The sequence below is a fragment of the Thermobia domestica genome, chromosome 3 (genome assembly GCF_964235325.1).
Source record: "Thermobia domestica chromosome 3, izTheDome1.hap1.1, whole genome shotgun sequence".
Classification (NCBI taxonomy): Eukaryota; Metazoa; Arthropoda; class Insecta; order Zygentoma; family Lepismatidae; genus Thermobia; species Thermobia domestica.
Window position 1 is genome coordinate 22653854 of NC_137456.1, and position 13225 is coordinate 22667078.

Genomic DNA, 13225 nt, shown 5'->3' on the forward strand with positions numbered 1-13225 from the left:
GGTACAAATTTATTTTTTTTATGTGTTTGTATTATTGCTATATTTTTTTTCTTTCTTTATATCATCCCAAAGAAATTATAAATTACTGGTCAAATAAGTAAGCAATTTCCTTGATTCATTTATAGAATATTAGCTCTCCAAAGTATAAACTAGAATTCACAGTATTTGAGAAGTAAAGGTAACAACCGATTTTTTTTTTAATTAAAAAAAATCGATATTGACAGACTTTTTATTCCTTTCTTTACTAGCAGAAGCTCAGTTGTTTGAATTACGCGTATTAATATACATTACATAGATTCAAGTTGTCCTAGTTTCCTACGTTTTAGTTGGACAGTACGAAAGGTCATCATACTTTTAAAACTAAATCCTATTTCTCCTTTTCTATTACAAATTAATAATACATGCACCTAATATTTTCGTGGAGTTTATGCTGCGTTTTTGTTGAAAAAAAAGAAATATATCAGTTTAACGTCCCACGTTTATGCCGGTTAGGCCATCGCCAGCTACGATCTCTTAGCGCCTTTCCAAATAGCACAGAGAAGCGAACAGGCCCTAGTTCCTTTAGGAGCCGCTGTGGCGCTAGTTACGTGCACCAATATTTTCTCTGTGTAGCAGGGAAATGAAATAGCTAGCTATAACAGGAAAAGAATTCTTAAGTCTCCCCCACATAGTATCACAAAAACTAAACTGTTTTTAAAATTGAATACTATTAGTATCGATTAATTAAGAATAAAAGATAATACAAACACACCGGGAAGAAATCCTTTACAAATTACAAACGAAATACTTCCCCAGATAATGGCTTGGCATTTAGAAATTTCGCATGTTCAAAACATCGTGTTTCAACATCTGCTATGTTCTTCAGCAACACTGGAACTATTACATCGCAAATTTTTACACTTAATTTGAATGAATGATTGTCCGAAAAGAGGCACTGCAAATACTAAACGTGTTGCAGAAAGGAAACAATATAGGCGGCAAGAGTTTCCGAAATTCGGATGTTCACAAACCGATGGGCCTTTTCAACAACGTGAATCACCCATACTAGTTCTTTTGTAGGATAGCACATTACGTTTCTACTGTCTTGTTGATATATCAAGTTCATAAGCGTGGAATTGCATTTGTCCTGACTGATAAGTTTGTGACATGAGGCACAATCTATACTTTGAATAATTTTCCGATCTACAAAACTTCCTAAGAAAGCAGTAGAAGCTAATTTCACTGTTCCTAATAAAATGTCTGAAAAGAAAACCATAAATGGGAACATTAAAGCACTATACAAATTGTGACAATAGTAGTGAACAATAGGCTAAAATGTTATGAATTGACTAATTTCTTAAAAATGTTATGAATTGACTAATTTCTTAAACATGTTATGAGTTGACTTATTTCTTATTGTGCATATAGTGTGTACAGACTGAATTGTTAAGGATTGGATTTCATTTGCGTTATGATTTAACTGAATTTCACTTTTAGTTTACACTTTAATGAATGTGTCTGTTTTTCTCCTAGTGCAAAATGGTTATTTTTTTTTTTTTTTTCCCTGGCATTATCATATTAGTAGGTTTCATATGGTAGATTGTCAGAAATACATAAATATCTTTCTAAAACATGGGATCTTTGTATATTATTATTATCTGTTTTAGCAAGATGTAAATAGGACTCTACTAATATATTACTACGATATTTCACAAAATTAACAAAATCATTTTATCTATTGTAGATAAATATTAGGGAAATTTGGGGTTACCACTGGCACACCAAATACTGAGATAGTATCTGAAATATAGGCTCTGGGTTCTTCTTCTATCCCATTAGCAAGGGCATCCATTTTGGCAAGCTTTGTAGGCCGAGCCTTCCGAAGTTGAAATTGGCTCCCCTAATGGGGGGGGGGGGGGGGCAAAATGCTAAGTTGAAGTAGGTTCTCCAATTTCTACAGTACATGGTACTTCCTATTCCTGTTCTACTAAAGCGTATATGTCATAGGACTCCCCCAAAGTTACACAGAAATCGGCACTCTTGCACATAAGTTAGAGGTTTTACGTCTGTTTTTTTTTTCCTTCTTCTTTAGAAAAGTTCTAACCTACGCTAGATCCCATTACTAATCAGAAACATAAATAAATAAAATTAATTACACAAGCAAAAAACAACACTTACTAGGATCAGTATGAAAACCAGTTAACAATTATGTAACTGTATCTGGTATGGGGATATATGTTTCAGAATCAGGAAAGTGATCGGGAATATTTTCCTTTGAAATAGTAGTAGAATTTGCAGTGGAAGGCAGCGATTGTAATCCAGTTTTCAAAATTCGATTTACTGTATATACAATGGCTCTGCTAACCAACATATCACTGCTCCCAGACAAAATGATACACAACAATATACCATAATTAAAACAATAAAAGAACATTTTTGTGTTGTTAATTTTACCACATAAAGATACTGCAAGTATTATGCAACTATAGTCCCTACACACGCCACGTGACTTTTTTTTTAGCAAGGTGAAAAATCACGTAAAACAACACACTCAGGGTTCCCAAATGTCCCGGATTTTAAGGGACAGTCCCTTATTTTATGATTTTATCTCGCGTCCCGGGGAGCTTCGATACGGGGCAGCAAAAGTCTCATATTTTGCCCAAATGACAAATTTACTTCAGACAACGACTTTAAAGCCCGCAATTTTTAATGAGTCGTCATGAGTGTGGCCAGTAAATGACAAATGCTATTTCAGAAAAGCTCCGAGTTGCCAAATTTATTTAAAGTCGTCTCCTTTTGCCTAAGGATCCCACCGTCAAATTCATTTGTGGAAAGTTTTCTCACATATGAATTTGAAATGGACTGACACAGAAATATGTGTTTCTGTCCAGTTGATGACAGCTGAGTTTTTCGACAGCCTAAAGAAAATCCAAACTTGATAAAGATTATAAGTACAGTTAAGTCAAGCGTGAAGTAGGATTTTTGAAATAGTTTAGATTACGTAAATCCAGTGTTTTAAAAGTAAGATTTACCTATTTTTTCTTAGATCTATATTAACTCTTTGTATTAGTTTATACTTTTGTATTTCTTTCAGCCTAAAATGACTACTTTTTTATGTGATGCATGGTTCATTTTCTACCACTAGATCATGTTTATTAAAACCTTCCCGTTAATACTCATTGAAACTCGTCAACCCATCCCTTATTTAGACTATTTTTATTTGGCAATCCTGACCACACTACACTTGTCTAAATCCACTCAGACTTACGTGACAGACAACCTGTCCTTCTGTTTAGTGCACGTTAGTAGCGCCACAACGACCGAAAGGTGAACTATGCCCTGTACGCTAAATCTCATGTTACGAGAGGGATATGGTAAGGCGCTAAGGGATCGTAGCCGGCGATGGTTAGGCTAAAGGAGACGGTGATAATGAGAAATGAAGAAAGTGGGAGGAAACGGGAGAACCCCGAGAAAATCCACGAGCACGGTGTTTGTCCACCACGAAGTCCACACGGCGCGATGGAAAAATCATGAAACTGCTAATTTGTCAACAATACTTTTTTTGTAATTGTTTTAATAGTCTTAGAAAGAATTTTGTATTCATTGAGATTGTAAATTTTTCCAAAGCAAGAATTGTATACATTTTGTAATTAAACATTTAAAGCAATAGGTGGAGTGAAGGGCTGTGAGGGGAGTTGGGAGGTCCTTTAAAAAATGTTAAAAAATCGTTTGTATTTGAAAAAAATCAAGGATAACTAAATTTATTGAAAATAAAATATACTTTTGATGGTAAAATAATTACAAACCTGAAATAATCATCAAGAATGTGATTATTCTTAAAGAACTTTAAAAATATCATTGTATTAGGTACTGGAATTTTGCTTATAGTTATACTGAATGTACTGGAAATATGCTGGAATTTTGAAAATGAAACTCAGTAGACACCCTGAATACGATGTTGTCCACCACAAGCTTACTTGGACGGGAATCGAACCAGGGACCGCACACACCAGAGGTAAGCCCTCTACCACCGTACCCCTTCCCCCCCCTTTTTTTTTTTTAATAATGGTGGTTGTTCTGATCCCAGAAACTGAAAAAATTATAACTCAGTGACCAACAATAAAATTAAATATTTTGTCTTAGAGCTTCCCAAACGAGACGAAAAGTGGGACAAAACAATCGATGTAAATGGATGTTGCTGTGTGTGTAAAAAATGGTTTTCGTTTCAGAATACTTGAACCAGTTGCATTGTCTGGTACACTCATGTCCAAAATGATTGTCGTATATCTATAACTATGTTTTTTAAGCATATAATTTGATAATGATTTTCATGGTACTTTTGATACTATGTGTATAATTGGGAAATGTATATTTGTGGTAAATTTCATAGGAAAAGAATTATAAATACGAAAATTAGAATCAGTAAAAGAAAATTTTGCTAAATGGACAAAAAAGCTTTATTTTCGTTTTATTATTCTTATTTACTGCTCTTTTGACATGAAATTTGCCACATACATGTCTTTGCCGATTATACACATACTAACATTGTAAGAAATACTGGGCGAATTTCGTATCAAATTATATTCCTACAAAAACATATTTATAGACATGCGACAATAATTTTGGACATGATTGTACATATATCATTACATTTGAGAAGATGGTATTCCAGAAAGAGTAGCCATTTATTTATGTATTTCATGAAAAAAAAAAAAAAAAAAAAAAAAAAGAATTGTACACTTGTCAAGAGTTTATTGTCGCTTCGTAAACATTAGTATACTTAGAAATAACTTTAAGTAAAGAAACTTAGTAAACACCCCAGACCAAATGTTCATCACGGAAATTACTATTTTCATCCTCAATACGTAAAAGAATATTTGAAAACGGGCAAGAAACATGGATGGGTAAAAAAAAACGAGCTTAAAAAGAGTATTTTAAAAAATCAGGCAAACTATTTCTTGTCAAAGTAAAGTTGTACATAAGTTTGTTCACCACTCCCTTAGATGAACATTTGGTCTGCGGTAATTACTAAGCTTTTTACTTCTAGTTCTTTCTAAATATAATCACCGCTTGCAATATATACTGTTAGTGTACACTTAGTTCAAAGTCTGTTGAAGAGGTTTTTATGACGAAATTTCTAAGATCATATTAGGAGTTGAACAATGCTAAACTGAAATTCAGATCGAAAATAAGGAAAGTTCTGGAAGAAATGAAAACTGAAACATAATCTGTGCCCTTTGCATGTAATAGGGAAGTTTTATCAGAAGGTCATAGAACATGCCTTTTCAGAACTACCGTTAACCAATCCTGTTCTGATAATCAGTTGTAAGTTAACATAATTTAGGTAAAACATTATCTTCTACAGCCGTTATTTCACTGAGATAGTGGAAAATCTATAAAGTGAGCATCCCGGCAGAAGGATTAAAGTATGATGAGGCGCCACATGCAGTTCCTTATTTGCCTCCAGAAAGAGAAGTAGCCAGAATTGATAACCTCTGACCAAACATAATAATTATTAAATATTACAAATTACGGAATCACCTCAAGTCTATTAAGAAATAAATCATAGTATGTAAGCATATGTAGGAAGGATGCATATTAGTGATCCTCTTTATTCTTATTTTACCAAAAATATGTACTTTTTTTTTTTTTTTTAATTATAATTAAAATTTGCTTGTATCTCTGACATATCTTGCGGGTTTTAAAAACAAAGTTTGTTAAAAGATCTGTGTGCCTGCAATTTAACATTTTTTGCCGTTCTTTCTCCCTTTCAGGTAAGCACAAACAGATTCCAGCATCACATCTATGATCCCAAATTGGTCGAAAATTTTCCAGTGGAGCTTCTCAGAGATATGGCCGTTGATGTGTATGTATGTAACAGAGTAATGTTCTTTCTAAAAAAAATTAAAACAGGGATGCTATAGATAGCGGTTATTGGGAAATTTACAGGATATAACACATGCCGTTGTTATTTATGTGTCATTTCTCTTCAATATTTGAATAGCTTTCAAAGTAACAAAATTAGTAACTCATGTATAACGTGCCCTGGGAATCCTAATCGAATTGTTATATCTAGAATGATTTCGGTAACCAATCCTGTTGCCTTTAACAGCTAGACTAGGCACTGAGGAAGAGTTTCGGTTGCTTTACTGATACAGTGGAATTTCCAGTCCATGTTAGCCACCATTAGTTCTGTTGGAAAATAAATAACTTGCAGAAAACACATAATTTTTGAAACAAAAATTTTTATAGATCGTAAAAGCACTTTCAATGTGGCTACTAATTATTATCAAAGTATAAGTTTGTATTTGTAAATAATAGCCCTATAATGGTAAACTGGCTCAGTGTTAGAGTGTTCACGTCTGGTGCATGGAGTCCTGAGTTCAAACCCTGCTCCCGCCAAGTGAACTTTGTGGTAGATAAACACCGTGTGCGTGGGTTTCCTCGGGGCTCTCCCGTTTCCTCCCACTTTCTTCATTCCACCATTTAATTCATTCTTCATCATCATCGTCTCCTTTAGCCTAACCGGCATAACCGTGGGACGTAAAACTCAAAAGTTTCGAAATATTTTATTTCTGCAGTATAAAAACGTCCTATGAAAAAAGTACAGTGTCTATTCTCGTTCGTCATTTGCAGATTATGCTTTATACGTAATTTCAACGTGCTAATTAGTTACAAAACACTACAGCACATTGTTTTCTCTCTACCTATAACGATAGATAAGATAAGATAAAATGTCAGTTGCAGGATATACTCAAAGTATCCATACTCGCTCGCCTCTCTTAGCAATGAAACATCAAAAGCGACCTATTGTGCATCTGAAAGATGGTTGTTGACTAAGCAGCAAAGAAAAAAAAAAAAAAAAGACTTGCTCTATTATCCTATATATCTTTCTTTTTAACACTGCAACATGTACCCGATCGTAATTTGTTCTAAATTTCATGCAAGCTTCTGAAGAGGAAAATGGTTTCAAAGACGTGAGGCAAACAAGGGACATTGGATCCTTCTGGTCTGAACCACGAAACGATCTTGCAGTAAAGAACATCAACGGCACCTGTCTATTGATGCGTTTGCCAACAATGGCCATAAAAGCAATAAAGAGTACCATCGCTTGTTCTATTTTCGGAGAGTTAATTTTAATTAACGAGGTTTTCCTTCTCCTTTCGGTTCTCCTGAAACACTCATCAGTAAAATATGGACTTAAAAAGTTCCTAAGAAATGAAGATTACTTATGTACAGAGGAGAATTTAACATTAACAGCATAACAACAAAGTTGCTTCAGTGCAATGTGGCCAAGTTCCAAGATAGACACGTAGCTAATTTGTAGAGTAAAAACTAATATATGTCTTAGACAGGTGGCGAATTTGTAGAGTAAAAACTAATGTATGTCTTATGGGAAAATACAGGTACCATAGAAGAGAGATCAACGTAGGTAAGTGACCAAGTTACAGAATAATAAGTAGTGTGTGTCTTATGGGGAAATGCAGGTTCTATAGAAAGGAGACCAACATAGGCAGGTGGCCAACTTAGAGAGATATACAAGTTAGCAGGTTTTACTGTATTTTACATTTTATCCAACTTAGTGCTTTTTCACACAGAAACATCAAATTCAGCAATAAGTTATTGAAATCTTGGTGATCAATACACGAACTAACTTACAACTTAGTTCCATAGTGTCTATTTGTCGAAGACTAAATCATACTAGGAATATAACGATCCGATAAGGATTCCCAGAGCACATAATAAATGCGTAATAGTCAGTGGCGTATTTAGGATTTTGTTTCGGGGGAGGAAGCAATTGTCCACGTAAGTTTGAGAATTAAATATATTTTATTGTGTACTAATATACTAGGAAAAAAAAAAACATGAAACTGACAACGGTCGAGAGTATGATCGGAGAAACTAAAGAAAATAACAACTAAGAATAAGAAAGAAAAGAGTAGAATGGACCAAAGAAAGAAAAGAAAAAAAGAAAAACAACGCAGTTCTTACATGGAATGAAATCTGACAAATACAGTATTATTTCTGAACAAAGAGCATAAGAAAATGGAAAGTCAATGAAATTCTTAGAAATGGTAAGAAGGATTATTGTTGTACGTGGAATGCGAAAAACTAACAAGTTTATTTCGGGGGGAGGGGTTTAAGCCCGATAGCGTCCCCCCCCCCCCCCCCCGGCTTTAAATATGCTACTAGTAATAGTTAATCTTGCCAAAATGTGCCACATTGTATCAGTATTGAAGTAACAAGATTGTTCAGTACGTATCAATAAACAGTTCAGAATGAATATACGTATTATTTCCTATGCGAATGAATTATTTCTAAGACACACCAAAATTTAACAAGGTTGGTGTAAGATTTTTTTTTTTTTTCTTTGCAACATACACACGAAGTATGGATGAACGTACTTATGAAATGTTTCGGAGCTAGAAGATTCGAAATAATGTTATACAAAGTAGCACAGTGGTTTTAGCGTTTAAGGATGATTTAGCTAACGATCCTTTAAAATCTTAAAAATTTCGTTAAACTAAAATGGTACTGTGACAGAAGGAATGCCAGTGAGTTGTCCGATCTACTGAGGAAAGTGTCAGAACACTCCGAAACAGTACAGTTAATCTATATTATAATATATATATATATATATATATATATATATATATATATATATATATATATAAATGAAAGTGATTATGTTTGTGGCGTAATAACTCTTGAACCATCCGACCGATCTCCATTAAATTTTCAACTTAGATGAGGTTTGGGCCTGGGATGTTTTTTATGCTTTCACTTTGACGGTGTAACTTAGGGGAAGGGGAAGGATTATATTAGTGTCGAATCCATAGTTTTTGGACTTGCTAAGACACTTCCGATGCCGTTTAAATCTAAATCCAGCTCCGCAACTTCGGCGAGGGATATATATATATATATATATATATATATATATATAAATAATCGAAAATGACCGATAGTAGTATCGAATTCATAGTTTTTAGGACCCCTAAATTGATTGGTGACATCTTTGGTGTCCTTTATGTCTAAAATGAAAGTATTCTCTCCGTTGCGAAGAACGGGCATTTTGCTATTAGTACATTAAATGTGAGACGCAGTAAATCGAAGAATATGTTTACAAAGTATAGAAGTTGATGTAGTAAATACAACTCTTCAGTCGTGTTTACTTTGTTGGTTTCCTCGGACACCCAATTGACAAAAGCTGGATGAACCCCTGAGCTTTATTGAAATGTGGGTAAAACGAGAAAGAAATTCTACTCCTACCGCTCGGGGATCTAACACAGCCATCCAGTTGGTAGATAGACGGCGTATCGTTGTTGTACCTCTGCTCTGTCTCGAAATGATTAGCTCTCACAAATGATTGGTAATAAGTGATTTCTTTTAACGATGCTTAAGTAAAAATGTTAAGATTATCTTCTTTCTATTAATTGTTGCAAAAAATATTACAGATTGTAGCTCCTAAATTTGCATACTTTTGTTCCTGTGTTTTCATATAGAAATCTTTCAAAATCACGTTCTTCATTCATGCTGTAAGGTAAATTAAAATTTATACAGAAGACAGACATTACTTCTATATGGATAATAAATGATAAGTTAAAATATGAAGATTTACAGTGGCCCCGCGTAGCGTAATCGCTAACGCTCTCGCCTTCGGTGCGAGCGGTCCAGAGTTCGATTCCCGGTGGGGGCACTCGGTCGAAAAAGTATAAAACGCTTTTTCAGGCCAGCCACTCTAAATGAGGTTTTCCTGGGTTTTCCTCATTCACACCAGGCAGATGCCGGGGTGGTACCTAACTTACAGGTCCCATGCCGCCTCCTTCCTTCCCCCATCCTTTCTTCTTTCCCTTTCCCCGAGCGACGTCATCCCTCAAACGTGAAGGGCTAAATGGCCTTAGATGCTGAAAGCCCAGAAATCTAAATCCTAACCTAACCTAATGAAGATTTACAAGATCACCAAAATGTTTCTGCGGCTCTAGACCAGTGATAAACAAAGAGCAGTACAGTGGATGGCACCTACCTTTAGGTTCCGAAGTAATCGCCATCATCATCCAACACCTTTTGCAAACATTCCTGCAGCTGTGCAATATCCTGGTGATAAAACTCTACTGTCGTGGATGCAAAGAAGTCAATGAGTGCGTTCTGCAGATCTCCCTCATTTGCGAAGGATGTCCCACAAAGGTGGTTGTCGAAGGAATGAAACAGGTGGTAATCTGTTGACGCAAGGTCCGATGAATATGGTACATGGCAGAGTGACTCCCAGTCGAGTTGCCGAAGGGACTTCCGAGTCCTCTTTATCACCTGTGGCTTGTCATTGTCGTGCAGGCACAGCACAACCCTTGCGATTCACCAATGCATGCTCCTGCCTCAATGCTCGGTGCATCCTTTGCAACTGCTGAGAGGAGAGATCAGCAGTGAAGGTCTGACCAGGTGAAAGGAGCTCGTAATGCACCACTTGCCGATAGTTCCACCATATATGGAGTGCAGAGATGGTCTTGAGATGTGAGGAACAGGGTCACGTGGCGACAGCCGATGTCTGGTACGCATGGGAGTGTCGTAGGGGACCCAGTTTTCGTCACCAGTGAACAAGCAACCGAAAATGCGTGTGTTCAGGTGCCTAGTGAGCACGGACGAACAAGCTGCCACTGCTTGTTGGCTTCCGACAATGCGTGGGATACCCACTTGCTTAACTTGTATGACTTACCTATTCCACGCAGGTGTAGTCTGACTGTTCCAGTGTAAACATTGAAACATTTCTGCAAGTTCATCACACGTTAGACCACTGTTCTCCTCGATGTCTGCTTTCAAGGCTTCGTGATCCAACACACATGGCCGTCCACTGCGAGGTTCATCCTGAAGACTCACATCTGCCTAACGAAGTTTCTGGAACCAATACCTGGTGGTGCGTTCGTTCACGGCATTCTCCACAAATGCCTGGCATATGACTTGATGTGGCAGCTTACAGGTCCACTTTAAAGTCATACCGCAAACACACGCAAACAAGCTGCTTGCACATTTTCATTTCTCTTCGACACTGGACAAGCTATGACTACTGAGTGTGCGCAGTATGCCTGTATTACTGAAGGTCGGTTGTCAGGCTAATTCCCGATCACTTTTCAGGCACGTGCATTATTTCGTTTGCTCTCTGAGCACATGATTAGTAGGACGTCAAACATGGCAAGAACGCAACTTACACATGTTGCGAACTACGACTAAACATTTTGTCGAGGAATTTGAAGTTTAAAATGTATAAAACGACAGTTATGCCTGTTGTGCTGTATGTTTCGTAACATGATCGTTTATTTTGAGAAAAAGAATGCAGATTGAAAGTATTTGAAAATAAAGTCCTGAAACGAATACTTGAACAAATGAGGAATGGAAATTGGGAATAGCAGAAACTTCATAACGAGGAAATGCATAATTTATGCCATTTACCTAACATTGCTGGGAGTCATTAAGTCTAAGAAGCGCAGACAGGCAGGTCATGCAGCTAGAATAGAAGAAAGTAGGTATGCTTTTAAAATTTTAACTGGAAACCCAAAGGTAGACCGAGGCGCAGATGGGAGAACAATATTAAGATGGATCTCGAAGAAATAGGGGTACAAAGTAGAAACTATTTCCAGTTGACTAAGGACAGAAGTCAATGGGAAGCGGCATTGAATCTTCGGGTTCCATGGCCATAGTGTTAGTTAGTTAGATGTTTACCTAATGCGCCACTATTCGTACGCTCTTTTAAAATGGTTTCGACGTTCCCGTTCGTCTTTTCTAGCCGCAAAATCTCCGTGCTTATAGTATTCGCGTACGTTCTGTTGGTCTTCTCACAGACACAGGTTATAAGCCGATCGAAAAAGAGTAAAGAAACCGTCGAAACTGTTTTGGAACAGATTAAGAATAATGACACATTAGGAAAGTATCTTATTATTTCTCTGTAAATAGACCATGTTCGTCAATCTTTTTTTTTTCTCTCTTTCTTTCTTTTTCTCGAAATCCAAAGCGGCTAAGAAATGGTGTTTTTTTTTATTTTCATTTTTATACCAAGAAAGAACTGCTGGATAGCTTTAGAAAGCTAACCAAAAATATGAAGAATCTCAACTTGTATCTGGAGAATTAAAATTCTGTGCAATGATTTCGATATTTGCTGGCATCTTTTCAAGGATTTCTATTTACTGTTAAATTCTAACCATATGGTTAGGTTGCTGCTTCCCTGTTAAACCCTTCTGATAAAATAAATAAATAAGTAAATAAATAATTGAAATCATCATTTTTCAAGCTGTGATGAACTTAATTTCGTAGGAAAAAAAGTCTCAAAGCTGTTACACTTTTCATGATTAGAAGGTTGATAATTTATTATTCCTGTTCGTTAAAAAGAAAAAAAAGTACTGTAATTTTCTTGGTATCATTAATTCCTTTGTTTACCTGTTAAAGAGAAAAATGGTGAATTTAAACTCTCAAAATCTGTGAAGATTATAAAGTTGACAGATTGTCATGTAAGCTTCCATCAATGCGCTGATGAACAATAATAATAAGAAAAGAAAAAATTCCCCGGAGTGAGCGAAGCATTAGTTTTTATGTAGCTGATATTTTCTTGAACTACTAGAAAATGTTATATTGCAGAAAATTAACTATTGTAATAATTAAATATGTGAAAGCGTAATAAAATGAATCTTTATGTATTGAACTCCTGTTTTCTGGAAATTAAAAATAATGTCATTCCATCTAGAAACGAAATTTCTTTGCCTGTTGTTGTTTCTTTGCCTTGTCCAGATTTACAGCAGCGTCTTCAGTGTAATAAACTTAATTTGTGCATTATTTTTGGTGTGCCCAGCTCAGACAATTTAATCATTTCATTTTAAAGGCTGCTGCTTTTCCACGTATAGTATAAGTAATCGTTGTACGTTCTCGCAACGGATATATCAGCACCGGAGCAGATGATAGCAGTCGACGGCCAATCACAATCCTACCTGTGCTTACGTCACTCTGGTAGGTGGGACTCACGTGAGCAGCAGGAACAAAGAGGAAGCTGCATGAAGTAGCCAATGACGTAGCCGGCATTTGGCGTGAAGACCCCGATTCAGGACCACACTATATATATGCTACTCAACAAAATTCATAGAAAAATGTAAAGTTGTGCATATCCATTTGTATTCTTACAGACATCCACATTCTCTATTGTTATAATTTGTCCATGTCACTTGTAGAGATGTAAGTATAGTGCTTAATACCAAAGATAATCACTATTTTA

The 13225-nt window shown here is 35.9% G+C and overlaps 1 protein-coding gene across 1 annotated transcript in view; it reads left to right on the top strand.

Annotated features, from left to right (window-relative positions):
• Nucleotides 1-13225, top strand: part of LOC145680228 (uncharacterized) — an 85973-nt gene that overhangs the window by 13307 nt on the left and 59441 nt on the right. The window contains exon 5 of the mRNA XM_081750545.1: nucleotides 5754-5845. Within this exon, the coding sequence (XP_081606671.1) occupies nucleotides 5754-5845 (92 nt within the window). The remainder of the gene's footprint in view (nucleotides 1-5753; nucleotides 5846-13225) is intronic.